Below are 15,078 nucleotides of genomic sequence, written 5' to 3' on the forward strand. Positions count from 1 at the left end.
GTCTGGCTCATTATTTATCAGTTGTATTCCATCAGTGCCCACAATTTGCTAGATACCTTTCACAAGACAATTTATGAGTTTCAAGATAAGGTCATATTCTGGGTCTGAATGATTCTTAGGGATCTACAGTTCAAACACCTACATCTAAAAGGGAAATGAAAAGAGAAAAGGCAAGTGAAGGGGTCAAAGCACGACACAGAGTAACATGCAGGAAAATATTCACTGCTTATGCAAAAGGGCACATCTCCTGGATTCTGCCTTCTTCTGCTGTGTTCCATAGATACTGGACCCAATTTCCTTCTTATTACCCAGGTGTAAATGCAGAATAGTGCCTTTAGAGTAAACTATCTTGATCCACTTCTCAGGATTCACACTAGCATAACTTCCTTGACCTCACTGAATTCAGAAGGGAAATAAGGTTCAAATATTTAACAGTGAGGGTAATTAAGCATTGGAACAAATTACTGAGGGATGTGGTGGATTCTCCACACAAAATCTTTAAATCAAGACTAGATGCCTTTCTAAAAGATATTCTTTAGCTAAGCCGGAATTTGTGGACTCAATACAGGGTGAAATTTAGGGCTCGTTGAAACATTTGGAATGACACTGTGGAGAATGCGGGAATTTTTCTAATACTTTTAATGAACAATATACGTGGCTGAGTTTGCCCACCCATATATTGCTGTCCACTGTGCATGAAATGAAGGGGTCAATTTCTCCTAGAAGAGAAGGGAATAAGATATGGCTGAGTGTCAGGTATGACATCTGGATTGGGGCTGTTTACATTATCAAGGACTGAATGGAATGGATACCTGTGCCTGGAGTCTCCTGGAGAGACAATAGAAGACCCAATGGCCAGACATTAATGCTTAAGCCAAGGTGGGGTTGAACTTGTGAACACAACAGAAGCGGCAACTGGCAACAAAGACACTGCAGGTGTCATGTGGCTGTATTAAGAACTCCCACAGCCAGAGAAAGACAAGGAGACAGAGACTAAACATGGACTCGAGAAATGTCTGGAAAGCCAGGCAAAGGATTCTGCTGCTCTGGACCTTGACTTAAACTTTCCTTTACCAGAGTAACCCAGTTTTTCAAGTGCAGTATTTCATTTGACTAATCAATACTACCTAGTCTTGAAAAGTCTGTCTGGTGTCACTGCAGATACTTCCTAGATGCACTGTCTCCCAAAAGTCTCGAACCAGGAGTCTGAACTAAGTTGGATTTGCTATTGAGAGTACACAGGGAGAAATGGGAGTGGTAAAGCTAGCTGACCCAGTCTCAAAGTCATGAGAGCTCACTCTAGTAGAAAGAACAGGAGTACTTGTGGCACCTTAGAGACTCTAAGGTGCCACAAGTACTCCCATTCTTTTTGCAGATACAGACTAACGCGGCTGCTACTCTAGTAAAAAGTAAAGTCTTGGGACCGGTCAAAAGTAGAGGGATTCCAAGAGAGACTATTTAAAAGCTGGGGCATAACACACAACCTGTAAATCATTGATAGAAATATTTTCCCGTTTGAAAATAAGGTTTCACCAAAATCTAAAATCTCCAGGGGGAAAAAAAAAATCTGCAGAATTTTCCAAGCAAGCAAGCAAGCAAGCAAGCATTTTATTTTGGTTCACAATGTCAAAATGTTTCATTTCAGAATGTTGTCATTCTGCAAACACTATTTGGCATACCAATTTTTTGTCCTGAATCAGGATGAAAACAGAGACTGAACTATTGGAATTTCCTATAGGATGGAAATTCCATTTTTCATCAGCTCTATTGAAATTCACTGGCCTGTGCTGTACAGGAGGTAGGAGTAGATGATCACAATAGTCCCTTTTGACCTGAAACTCTATGAATCCATGAATTTATTCTGGATTTATTCCTGAGTAACCAAGTGCAGACTTTGGCTCCATTGGTCCACTATTTTATGGCTCTAATTTTTTTCAATTGATAAAAAAAAAAGCTCAGAGTTTCCTCTCTGCTATATTAGAGTGAAATCAATCTGACTTAAGGAGTATGATACTACTCAGCCCTAGACCTTGTCTATGCTAGAAAAATTATGTCAGCATGACTTGGTTGCCCAGGTGTTTGAAAAATCCATATCTCTGAGTGGGGCAGTTAAGCTGACATAAGTCCCTTTGTACTCAGTGCTGTGTTGATGGAAGAATTCTTCTGTTGACCTAGCTACCACTTCTCGGGGAAGTGGATTACCTCCTCTGACAAGAGAACCCAGCCTGTCAGAGTATGTAGTGTCTACACTGACACACTACAGTGGCACAGATGAGGTGCTGCATTTCAAGTGTAGACAAGCTCTTAGCAAGAGTAGCAGAAACTGGCTCAGAGTAATTCCGCTGTAGTCAGTGAAGTGAATCTAGATTTACACCAGAGTAAACAGAGATTTGTTCTGGGTGACATTTTCAGACCAAAGTGAATTAGAAACACAAATACCATTGGGAGTCAGTAGGACTCATGCTTATAATTGCTTAGGTACATTTGATCACCCACCATCAATGTGTGAAACAATTGCATTGTTTGATTTCTGTAAGTACACCCATCTTTTAACCCTAGTCCCTGTAGAACCAACAGTATAGCTAAATTCTTCTCTCAGACATATTGGTGTGAACCAGAAGTAACTCCACTGAAGTCTGTGAGGGTGATTCTCTATCCTCTTTTATATCCTGCTTTAAATCAGGGATAACTGAACTGGAGTCAGTGGGGTTTGATTCTCCTCTCACTCACTCAAGAGTAAATCAGGAGTAACTCCACTGAAGTCACTAGACCTGATTCTGCTCTCATTGTCCTGAGTTCAATCAGAAATCAATTGATCTCATTCTATTCTCATGCACTGCAGTGTAAATCATGAGTCCTATTTTACTGTCACTCACCGCAATTTAAATCAGGAGTTGCTCCATTGAATTCAATGGATACTAACTAATCTCCTCTCACTTACCAAAGCAAAAATCAGGAGTATCTCTATAGTGGAATCAGGATCCCTCATATATCATGTAACTTTCATTTTTTTTCCCACTGAAATAGTTTCGCACCTTCTCATATCATCCCAGTACATTTATATTTCTGGATAATGTATCAGAAAAATAACATCAAATACAAAAGTCTCACCTCCATTTGGAATGTGCTTTGTTCGCTTTGATGGTTGCTAAATAATATCTGAAAGTGCTGAAGCTGCAAGAGCATTTATGTTTTGTTGATCCACTTGAGATCTCTCGTTTTATAATCCCCTTAATCCCAGTGCTGATCTGCCATAAAATGTAAAAGGTGTTTGTCTTTTTCTCACACAACAATAGAAAACTTTACCTATAGTGCATGAGTAACCCACATATCTCCTGGGTGTGGTGCTCTGTCCCAGCTAGTAGCACTGAGACTACTTAGAGAAATCAATGAGTCTGTTACAGCCTTAGCTAAGGTGCTTTTAGCTCATGCAGTAGAGGTTCATACACTAAGCTCCAGAGGGCCCAGGTTTGATCCCGCTAGTTGACGACCGGGGTCTGCTGGTGTTACACATGGGCTCTGTGTAAAGATGGTCAATTTTTTTCATCTAAACTTTTTGGGTTTTGTTTTGTTTACAGAAAATAGGTTTTCTTCCAAAATAATAAATTTAAATAAAAACTTCAGTTAAAAAATCAGGTTTGGATAAATATGTTTTGTTTTTTTATTTAAAACCAAAACTTTTAATGGATTGTCTGATCACTATAAATATTTGACCTTTTATTACTTGGTTTTTTATTGCAAACTGAATATTCTTTCATGAGAATTTTTTTTTAAACGCCATAAAATGAGCTGTTTACAGTATTGTTGTAGCTGCCATTTTTGAGCCATTCTAACTCGTCTGTTTTGCTATCAGTCAGGATGTAATTTTGTGTAGTATCTCTTAGAAGCACAAAATAAACTTTATAGTCCAAAGGAAGGATTTTAAGTAACTCTGGCTTTGAATTTTTTTGTAGGAAGTAGCAGAAAATGCAGTTTCTGCAAAATAGAATTCTAGGGGGGAAATCAAAATGAATAGTTAATGTGGGGTGAGTTTGACCTGAAAAAGAATATTTTGGTTTTTAACTGATGCAAAATGTTAAGTTTTAAATCAATTCAATAAACCATTAAACTGCATGTCCCTATCACTGTGTTGCATTATGAGAGTTAGCATCCCGGCTCGGGTGACCAGAGAGCAAGGGTGAAAAATCAGAATGGGGGTGGGGGTAATAGGCTCCTTTATAAGACAAAGCCCTGAATATCGGGACTGTCCCTATAAAATCGGGACATCTGGTCACCCTAGTTCCAGCCTCCATTCTCTCATATGGATCAGGAGCCCTGGAGGATTACATCACTCATCGTGCTATGCAGATTTCCTTCTGCCCAAGCTGCATGGTGCAGCATGAGGGGTCACATGTCTCTGGGTGCATTATGGGAAATATAGTCTATTCAGTGAGCCTGGGTCATAGAGGAGAATGGGCGCTTCAGTTCAATAAATCAAAATGAAGAAAAGACACTCATGGACACTCATTTCCCATTAAAATCTCTTAGGCAGTTTTGAAAATCTCAGCCTTTGCTTTACTCATTTGCTGTGAGTACAGGAAACAATCCCCAAACTCTTATTGTATGTGAGGCTTCCAGTTTGGATATATGAAACTCATCTGAGGTCACCAGTTCTAAATAGTGGACTACTACCTGGAAAATTATCCATGTTAGTAACAAACTAGCCAGTCACTGACTGACTCACTGACACAATTGGTCAGTGCACATAGGCACTTGCACTCACATACTAACCTATTGATTTCCCATTGACTTGTGGGATTTAATTTAATTGTTCTCATTGATCCAGTGTCATGAAATTATGAGTGACCTAATGCAGGAAAAATCCATTTAACTAAATTCTGTCTTTTCTTAGAGGTCATCAAATAGTCATCAGTCATTTGAATAAGACCCATTCAAATGCATTCCCCAACATATGAGGATCAGCTGTATCCAACCAACGTGAGTAGGGCATGTTGAGTTTGAGGACATCAGTTTTGATACACTACATAGCATTCATTTCTGTACATGTTTACTTACTGGCAGGGTGCTTCTATAGGGGTCATATCATCTATTCTCATAACTCCATTAAAGTCAGACAAATTGGTCAATAATCTATAATAATTCTAGTTGAGCTGCAGTTGTATCATTTAAGCGCCACATAGGATATATATGAATGTATTTCCAGTATCCTTTGTGCATGTGAGCTGATATTAAGTGTTCTTTTTTTTGCTCTGTCCCTATTTACCATGACACAGGTCTTCCACAGACAAGAACACAGATATCAGGTACACATAATTCTGAGCTTCATAATTTACATACAGATTTTTAAAATTGCACATGGGATGGAGGGTGTGGGGGGAGGGAGAAAGCTTCATTCAACCCATTGTAGATCTCAAGTATAGATATTAGATACATAATTATGTACCATAAGCTCAGGAATGGTCAGATCTGTGGTTTGGATGGGGGGCCCTGTCACAGATCCTAGCCTGTGCTCCCTGCCAGCCACCTACGAGGACTCAGCAGTCTGCAGCACTGGTTCCTCTCTGGAATAGCTCCCGGCTACCAACTCTCAGGGGGGTCCTCAGACCACCTGACATGGGCCTCCAGCTGACCCCGGAGATACCCCAGTAACATAAACACAACCCCTTTCCCATAATTCATCCCCAGAGGTGTGATGCTTCTAGGTTAGGCTTTAGCTCTCTCAGGGGCACACAACAGGGGAATGCACACACTTGGTACAGAGTCTGATACCTTTATGCTCTTTTATACTTAATCACGTAATGCGCAAGGAAGTACAGATCATAGAAAACAATGAACACTAAACACATGTCACTGCCTCAGTTTCCTCACCACTCCAGGACATTCTTGGGCTGGGGTCTTTGAATCTTTTAGGTGGTCCTACTCCTTAGGCCCATCTGGGTTTAGGAAAGTGGGAAGGACCACCCCCTTTCCCTATGAGGCAGCTACATGCTGAGTTTCTCTCCCTCCTGGGGCCCCTCACTCAGCTTCTATGACCTTGTCCACCCTTGGCCCATGCTTCCTATTTCATCCTGTATGTTTTTATTTAAAGAACTCTTGGTCACCTGTCGTATTTTGTTTTACTCCTGCTAAGCTTCCATTGCTCCTACCTCCCCCCTTTCCCCCACTCCCTCAAGAGGAATCCGCTAAACTGGTTTTCTAAGGATGCAGCAGCTTTTGTGAATAGTCTTTGGGAGGTATAAGTGCCATCTGAAATGGGATGTACCCCAGGGATGAAATCTGGAAGCCTGTGGAGCTGCTGTGCCCCCAAACCATTCAGCTGGGTTGACCTCCCACACGGCTCTGCTGATGACGCACAGCCAGCCCCTCCAGGCAGGCCCTGCTATCACCCAACATAACATCAGGTGATGCCACACACCCAATTGAGTCACCTGAGTGCTTTATCTAAGCCACTCATGGACCAAGAATGGAGACATGAGGCAATTTCCCAGCTCCCGAGCCTTACCCTATTGGAGTATAAGCCCAGAATTATTCCATCTTGCACTGGTCAGGGGTCTGTATGGTGCAAGCTCATTAATTAGTCCTCTTCCCCCTCAATGTGGGGAAGATATGCACCAGCCTCTGTTAACAGAGCTAAGATTCCCTGACACTTCACTCAAAACCACACTGGTTAAGATAAAATGTAAAACAGGTTTATTAAATACCAGAAAGATAGATTTTAAGTGATATCAAACAGATCAAACCAGATTACCTAGAAATAAATAAAACTGCAATCTTAGTATTTTACAAACTGGATCAGATCTGAGTCAAGCTGTGCCTTATTCATTTAGATCATACAAGCAGGTTTTAGCTTCCTTACTCAGGCACGGCTTTCTTCTCTCCTGCCTGGGACCCCCTTCCACAGTTCAATCCTTGTTCCTCCAGTGTTTCCAGGTGTTTTTTGTAGAAGAGTGAGGCCTCTCTTTTATATCTTCTTCTATGTGGAGGAAACTCCTTTGTTTCATGCCAAGTCCCCCCCAGCACAGTCTGTGGAAAACCACAAATACCAAGATGGAGTTCAGAATCATGTGATCCAGTTACATGCCCTTGCATGCTTCACTGAGTCATAGCAGGGGCCTTTACCCATTGCTTACATGCTCCCTCTGGGAGGCTTTGTATACAAGTCCTGAGATAGTCCTTGTGAGTGTGTATTCCCCTCGATGGGGCCTCTAGCACTGTTTAGCTTCCCCACTGTTGCAACTGAAAGGCTGGTTGTGGGTGTTCCCAACTTCACAACATATTTCAGTGACACACACATAGTAAAACTTCATAACTTCACATACAATGACAGCACATACTGTGGCAAGGCACCTTCTCAGTCTCCCCAGCCTCTGCTGTTTTTAGCCCTGGGGAGACAGGCTTGGGTAATTGCAGTCCCCCTTAGGACTCAGGGGAAGTCTGTTCCCTGTCTTCCCACCAGCCTTATTTAAAGTAATTTTTTCCTGCCTTGTGGGAGAGCGTACTGCCACTCCTCCTGGGGAGGCTTGCTGCTCCAACACTCCTGGCAGCCAGGCTCCTTCTCTTTCTCTCTCTGCTCCCCCCCCCCTTCCTCCCAGGAAGGGGTTTAAAAAGGTCTCAGGCAGCCCCAAGTTGGAATCACCTGGTCCTAATTACCTTCAGGTAGCACCCCCTCAGCTGATTCTAATTTGCTACCTTGGTAACCCTTTCTCAGCTGAACCTGATTGACCTGTAGTTGTCTCTCAGTTGATAAGGAGGAGGGCCTTTTAACCCTCTGGGACTGACTCCTACCCCCTCCCCCTTGCAACTGTCTGTCCTGAGTTTATCACAATACAATCCAACAGGATACTAATGTTCAACAGATCAAGACTTTTAGAATGATACCTCACAAGGAAGACTTTGTACAAAACATAATAATTACATCACCGTGGTGAATATAGGGTGCTTTGGAGTGCAAAGTGTCACACTATCATTAACCCAAAGTATTTACCTTTGCATCTGTATGGGGTGTATGTGCTACAGGCCCTGTCAGTAATGGTTGATCCACATACATATAGGCTAGGCACTCATGATATAGCATTAGGGTTGCCAACTTTGTAATATTTAAAAACCAGATGCCTCAGCAGAAGTGCTTGAACCTCCTCCAACCCCTGAAGCCTTGTCACTTCCCTGCAGGCACTGCCCCTGCTCCACTCTTCCCCAAGACCCATCCCCCATTCGCTCCTCTTCCCTCCTTTCCTGATTGCTCACTGCTCTTCCCCTCTTCCCACACCACCGCACTCCCCAGGTTGGGAGGGATTCACCTGTGGAGCCAGGTCTGGGAGCTTCAGCCACTCAGTGCAGGTGGCTGAGGCTGAGTAAGGGTTGGCATGGGTGATGACCAGGCACCTCCCTGTGTCCCATGCCTGCAGTAACCAGACTTTGGGTGTCTGGTCAGTAGATCTGACTGGACACTGTCAGGTCCCCTTAAAGTCCAATTGAAAACCATGCACCTGGCCACCCTAAGAAGTTTTCATACTGTAACTTCACAGTTTCAACCAGAATTCATAAGTTACATAGACATACTGCCATTTCATCACAGGGCTATCTTTAATTAGTTTTGGCTTGGGCAAGCTGATGTGTGATGGTTGGGTAACAAAACAACATGAGTAGAAATCTATCTCTGAGTTAAATTCTCAGAAGTCAGTGGACTTTGCTTGTACACTGAAACAGCACTAGTTACATGTCATGAAGGGGATTTTCAAAGGAAGCTAAAATTGGCAAATCTTAGATATTAGAAATTAATTCTGTATTACAGGAGAAATATCTTCTTGAATAACATTATCAATATTTATTAATGAAATTTTGTATGGTTCCCATCACTCAGCATTTCATATGTATGAATCAGTTTATCCTCAAAAAACCAGGTGAGATTGGGAGTTGTTTTTATCCCCATTTTACAGGTTGGGAATTGAGGCACACCCACATTCGGGGCCAGATTTAGAAAGGTATTTAGGTGCCCAGTGGGATTTTCAAAAGAATCTAGGAGCCTAAAACTCATCAATATCAATGGATGTTAGGTACTTCTGAAACTCGCATCAGGTACTTAAATACCTTTAAAAATATGGCTCTAAGTGACTTTCCTAGGATCATAAGAAGTCTGTGGCAGAGACAGGAACAAAATCTAGATCTATGGTGTCCCAGTCCACTGACTGAACCACAGATTTATTCTTTTCTCTCTATATTACAGCTGGCTGAAACGTGGAATTTCTGGTTCTCAAGAAATTTAGTTATTTCTAAATTTGGGTTTGCTTGGAATTGGGAGGGGGGAAAAAAGGGTTCCTGGCTTATGAACAGACTGCATGGCAAGGATGCCTTGCAGCTGCAGACTTTAGAACCCAGGAGGACCCCTGGCCTGGAGCAGACCACATTGCAGAGCTGCCCTGGAGCCACACACCCTACAATACTAGGTTCCCTGGCCCTGAGGCATATCATTGTGTTTCATCAGACAATTTCTGACTAGCTTAGGCTTCTTTTCTAAGCCACCTGGAAGTATTCCACAGATCACTAATGCATGGATACACATTGAGACTCATGGGTTGATGGTAAAATTGTTCCTGTGCATGTGACCCACTCCCACTCAGTGTGATGTTCTGTCCCCCTTAAGTTGCGTCTGGGACACATACAGAAGTTGAAGGTTTACTCTAGCTTTGCTTAATAAAGCTGCTATTTTAACTCCTGTAGAAGATGTTCATGCTTTAAGACTGGAAGGTCCCAGGATCATTCTCAACCAGGGCCAGTGCAACCATTTAGGTGACCTAGGCGGTCGCCTAGGGCGCTAGGATTTGGGGGGCAGCATTTTCTTTGGCAGTGACCGCGGCGGCCGGATCTTCGGCCGCCCCAGTCGCTGCCGGCATTTAGGCAGAGGGAGCTGGGGTAGGGGAGTGTGGGGAGGGCCGCCTGCAGCAAGTAAGGGCGAGGGGGGTGGCACGCAGGGGAACTCCCCTCCCCAGCTCACCCCTGCCTCGCCTCCTCCCCGAGCACGCCATGGCTGCTTCATTTTTCCCGCCTCCCAGGCTTGCAGCGCCAATCAGCTTAGGCACCGCAAGCCTGGGAGGCGGGAGAAGTGAAGCAACAACGGCGTGCTCGGGGAGGAGGTGGGGCAAGGGTGAGCTGGGGTGGGGTGCTGCCACAGGGAGGGGTGCCTCAGGGTGGGGGCTCGGGGAGAGGGGAGGTCGCAAGTTGGAAGTTTTGCCTAGGGCACGAAACATCCTTGCACCAGCCCTATTCTCAACTCAGGGGGTCTGTGTTACATACCTCTGAAATGTGGGCTGACATTCTTTTTGAGTTGTCTGTCTCCCTGCAGAACCACTGTTCCAAAACATTGTCCTGTCTAGTTTTAATTGAGTGCAGCATCACCCTTCCTTCCACTGGGGAAATTGTCCTTCACCTCTACCAAACGGAATTACTTGTGCCACTTGATTCTTTCCTGTGAGCTCATCTTTTGAAGAATATTTTCCTCAATGCTCTTTTCATGTCCTGATTCCTTAGACTGTAGATCATTGGGTTCAATGTTGGAGTGATTACACTATACACAACAGCTACAATTTTGTTCATGTTAAAGGAGGATCGGGCTGTTGGGCTCACATACATGAAAATCACAGTCCCGTAGTACAGAGAGACCACAGTCAGGTGGGAGGTGCAGGTAGAGAAAGTTTTATGCTGGCCTTCAGCAGAAGGGATCCTCAATATGGTGATGACAATGTACATATACGAGACCAGAGTGGACAGGAACGTGCTGAGAATCACTAAGGCAGAAAGCACGAATATGGCCTTCTGTGTTCTGTATGTGTCCACGCAGGCCAATTTTAGCAGCGGTGGGATGTCACAAAAGAAATGGTTGACCACGTTGGGGCCGCAAAATGGTAAACTGATCACCAAAAAGGCAGCCACCAATGGTGCCAGACACCCGCCGATCCAGGAACCAATAATCAGCCACTTGCACACTCTTTTGCTCATGATGGTTGAGTACCTGAGCGGGTAACATATGGCTACATATCTGTCATAGGCCATCACTGCAAGGAGAAAGCACTCAGCCGTGCCAAGGAAGAAGAAGACGTAAGATTGCAGCAAGCAGCCAGCAAAGGGAATAGTTTTCACCTCTGTGAGCAGGATGGACAGTAGCTTGGGGACTGTGGTTGAGGTATATCCCATGTCCAGGAAAGACAGATTCCCCAGGAAGAGGTACATGGGGGTGTGGAGGCGGCTGTCCATCCTGATGGTGATGATTATAGCAATGTTGCCAGTGATGGAGAGGAGGTACATGGCTAGAAAGAGGATGAAGAGTGAGACTTGTACCTTTTGGGTGCCAGGGAAACCCAGGATAATGAATTCTGTCACTGAGCTGCTGTTCCATGGATTTACATGCACGTGTTTTATCATCTACCAGAGAAAGCAGAACAAAAGGGTCAGAAAAATTTTCTGAAGCTTTCTACAGATGAATAGAGCAGGTCAGGATATTTTCAACTAAACAGCTTGTATCAGAAAATGTCAGTTCATCAGACTTTCTCCAATTTAGGATGGAATGTCTGTCATCTACATCCCAGCTGAGTGCCCTGACCACTATATCGGAGTGTGTGTCTCTCAAGTACCTCTCCTGATGCTGTTTCACGTTGTATAAATAAATTAACTAGTCAATGTGAGAAAGGCAGCGGCTTTGATTCTATAGCGTGGTGGTCAGGGCTTTGTCTACACTAGCAATTTTGTCGGTCAAACTTTTGTTGGTCAGAGGTGTGAAAAAAAACACCCTTGACCGACATAAGTGTCACAGACAAAAGCACTGGTGTGGACAGTGCTATGCTGGTGAGAGACGCTGTCTCACCAATATAGCTACCGCTACTTGTTAGGGGTGGTTTAATTATGCCAGCGAGAGTGTTCTCTCCCATCACCATAGAGTAGCTAAACGGGAGACCTTACAGCTGTGCCACTGTGTGCTCCATAGTGTAGACACAGCTTTGGGTACTTGTCTGGGATGTGGAACACCCATGGTCAAACTTCTGCTCTGAATCAGGCATACAGCAACATATGAACATGTTATACACGCCCCCGTAAGCCCTTCAAGACAATTTCAAAAGCACAATTTTTAACTTTCTCTCTGTATAAATCTTGATTATTGACCTTTTTAAAATTAATGGAAAATAAAAATCCAAACATCCTAGGTGACTTTGAAAAAATCTGCCTTAATAGAAATAGGTGAATAGAAATCTCCACAAGTACATTAGCTAGTATTGCAAATTATAAAGGAAGTAAACCCTCATGTTTCAAGGCACAAACCATCCATAGCTGAGTGAGTCAGGGAGAAACATTTCCTCTGAGAAGGAAATATCATTGCTGCACCATCCTCTGAAGTGTGCGGCACTGATCACTGTGAGTGGAAGGGTATTGAAGTGGATCACTGATTAGAACCATCAGGGTAATTCCTACGTTCTTAAATGCCTAGTCAAATCAGAGTTGCAGTGGCCAGCACCTTGCAAATTCAGAAGCTGTTGGCAGGCAGGAATTAAGAGTAAAAATAAATTCTGCATTCCAGATACTTAATCCCAAAGAGTAGCCGCTAAAGTAAAATCTAACATGAGTACCATGCACATGAAAGCGTCTCTGGTTCTTCTGGGTTGTCTGATAATTTATCTTGAGAGCTTAAAGACGTGGGCTATATAGCAAGGTAACAAGTGAGTCACAAGATAAAACTCTAACCAAAATGAATTCATATAAGAAAACAAAAATATGTATTCATCTCCTGGGTTTTTTTTCACAATCCTCCCAATTGCTTCTTTCCAGCAGCAGGACTCTGGTTCTGACATACCATAAAGTTTAAGGCCATATTTCAAGTGTACTTCATGTCTCAGGAGACACAGTCAATACAGCACCTCCTGGGATAGAAATGCTGCAGGAAGATCATTGGTTTTATTTCTGTTGGTATGAGCAGGTTGATAATGAAATGTGATCCTTATCTTCTAGGGATACGGTCCCAGTGAAGGCACTTCAGAAAGGGATAGATAGATAGATAGATAGATAGATAGATAGATAGATAGATAGATAGATAGATAGATAGATAGGAATGAAATTCAGAAATTCCATCCCAACTTGGGACAAAAAATTGAAATTTCCTTACAACTTATCTACACACAGTTTTTATACAGACATAGTATGGACACTGTACTAGTGTTATAAAGGGGTGGACATCAGCCTAAGTCAGTTTTGAAAACCCAAATTTATGACCCTAACTTTAGGCTCTTCTTTTTCCATGTTTAATCCCTGATTATTATTTTAAATAATTTCAGTGGAAGAGAATAACATCACAGCCATGATAACCTGCAGGAAATACAGCATATTTTAATACACAATAATATACAATATAATATGTAGAAGCAGCAAAGAATCCTGTGGCACCTTATAGACTAACAGACGTTTTGCAGCATGAGCTTTCGTGGGTGAATACCCACTTCTTCTTTCGTATTCACCCACAAAAGCTCATGCTGCAAAACGTCTGTTAGTCTATAAGGTGCCACAGGATTCTTTGCTGCTTCTACAGAACCAGACTAACACGGCTACCCCTCTGATAATATAATCTGTGTACACATGCACAGAAGAAAACCCCACATTGAGCGTGTTGCTTTATTCATGGATGGATGTATGGATTATTGATTCATCTCCTAGGGTACGTCTACACTACGGGATTATTCCGAATTTACATAAACCGGTTTAACAAAACAGATTGTATAAAATCGAGTGTGCGCGGCCACACTAAACACATTAAATCGGTGGTGTGCGTCCACAGTCCGAGGCTAGCGTCGATTTCTGGAGCATTGCACTGTGGGTAGCTATTCCGTAGCTATCCCATAGTTCCCGCAGCCTCCCCCCCTCCTTTGAATTTCCGGGTTGAGATCCCAGTGCCTGATGCGGCAAAAATCATTGTCGCGGGTGGTTCTGGGTAAATGTCGTCAGTCACTCCTTCCTCTGGGAAAGCAACGGCAGACAAGCATTTCATGCCTTTTTTTCCCTGGATTGCCCTGGAAGATGCCATAGCATGGCAATCATGGAGCCTGTTTCGCCTTTTGTGACTGTTACCGTATGTGTACTAGATGCCGCTCACAGAGGCGATTCAGCAGTGCTACACAGCTGCATGCTTTTGCTTTTGCATGATAGCAGAGATGGTTATCAGCCATATTGTACCATTTACCATACCATAAATTGGTAATAAGATGGGCATGGCTACCAGTTCTTTTGCATTGTTCCATTTGCTGCTGTCATAAGTGCCCCTGGCTGCTCTTAGCCAGGGGCGCAAAAGCCAAAATTGGGAATGACTCCCTGAGTCAATCCCTCCTTTTTGGTATCTAAAAATAGAATCAGTCCTGCCTAGAATATGGGCAAGTGTACTAGAGAACCACTATATCAGAGAACCAGAGAGCACAGCTGCTCTGTGTCAGATCCTGCATAGATTATGAGCTGTATGCTATTCACAGGGGGTGCTCCTGCAACAACCCCACCTGTTCATTCCATTCTTCCCCAGCCTTCCTGGGCTACCATAGCATTGTCCCCCCACTTGTGTGATGAAGTAATAAAGAATGCAGGAATACTTGTTAGTAAGAAATGAGTGGAAGGCAGCCTCCAGTTGCTATGATAGTCCACATAGGACATTAAGGAGTGTGGAGGAGAGGAGCCCAGCATCCTGCTGCTAGTCCAGGGGCAATTGAATCTTTTCTTTACACATGAAGGGTGGGGGCTGATGAAGCTCAGCCCCCTGTTGCTATGATGATGATGGTTATCAGCCATATTGTACCATCTACCAGGAAAAATTAGGGCCAGGCGCCCTTGATCGACCTGATCGATGCTAGTACGCATGGTTACCAGGCCTTTTGCACTGCCCCATGTGCCAATAGGCTGATGATGACAATGGGTATCAGTCTTATTGTACCATCAGCCACCCATGGCGGGGGGGGGAGCAAGGATGTTGGTGTTGAGTGCTGCACCATCGCGTCTATCTGCAGCATTCAGTAAAGATAGGGTGACATGTAAAAGAGTCAAGACAGGATTGTTTTCCCTTTC

The 15,078-nt window shown here is 43.5% G+C and overlaps 2 protein-coding genes across 2 annotated transcripts in view; one reads left to right on the top strand and one right to left on the bottom strand.

Moving 5' to 3' along the window:
• The window catches only part of LOC120381226 (olfactory receptor 1020-like), a 233,212-nt gene that overhangs the window by 53,320 nt on the left and 164,814 nt on the right, over positions 1 to 15,078 (top strand). The window lies entirely within an intron of this gene.
• LOC120380137 (olfactory receptor 6N1-like) lies at positions 9,440 to 12,853 on the bottom strand. Its single transcript, XM_039497631.1, has 3 exons — positions 12,836 to 12,853; positions 10,487 to 11,415; positions 9,440 to 9,515 (listed from the first exon to the last, which is right to left on the bottom strand). The coding sequence occupies exons 1-3, from the start codon at positions 12,851 to 12,853 to the stop codon at positions 9,440 to 9,442; spliced, it is 1,023 nt and encodes a 340-aa protein (XP_039353565.1).

Source organism: Mauremys reevesii, linkage group 13 (assembly GCF_016161935.1).
Source record: "Mauremys reevesii isolate NIE-2019 linkage group 13, ASM1616193v1, whole genome shotgun sequence".
Taxonomy (NCBI): domain Eukaryota; kingdom Metazoa; phylum Chordata; order Testudines; family Geoemydidae; genus Mauremys; species Mauremys reevesii.

Bases quoted from the DNA above. Each gene is read 5' to 3' on its own strand.
- LOC120380137 (XM_039497631.1), bottom strand. The intron at 9,516-10,486 runs ATTCTTCAAAAG...ACTTCCAGGTGG, and splicing joins AAAAGAGCATTGAGGAAAAT to CTTAGAAAAGAAGCCTAAGC.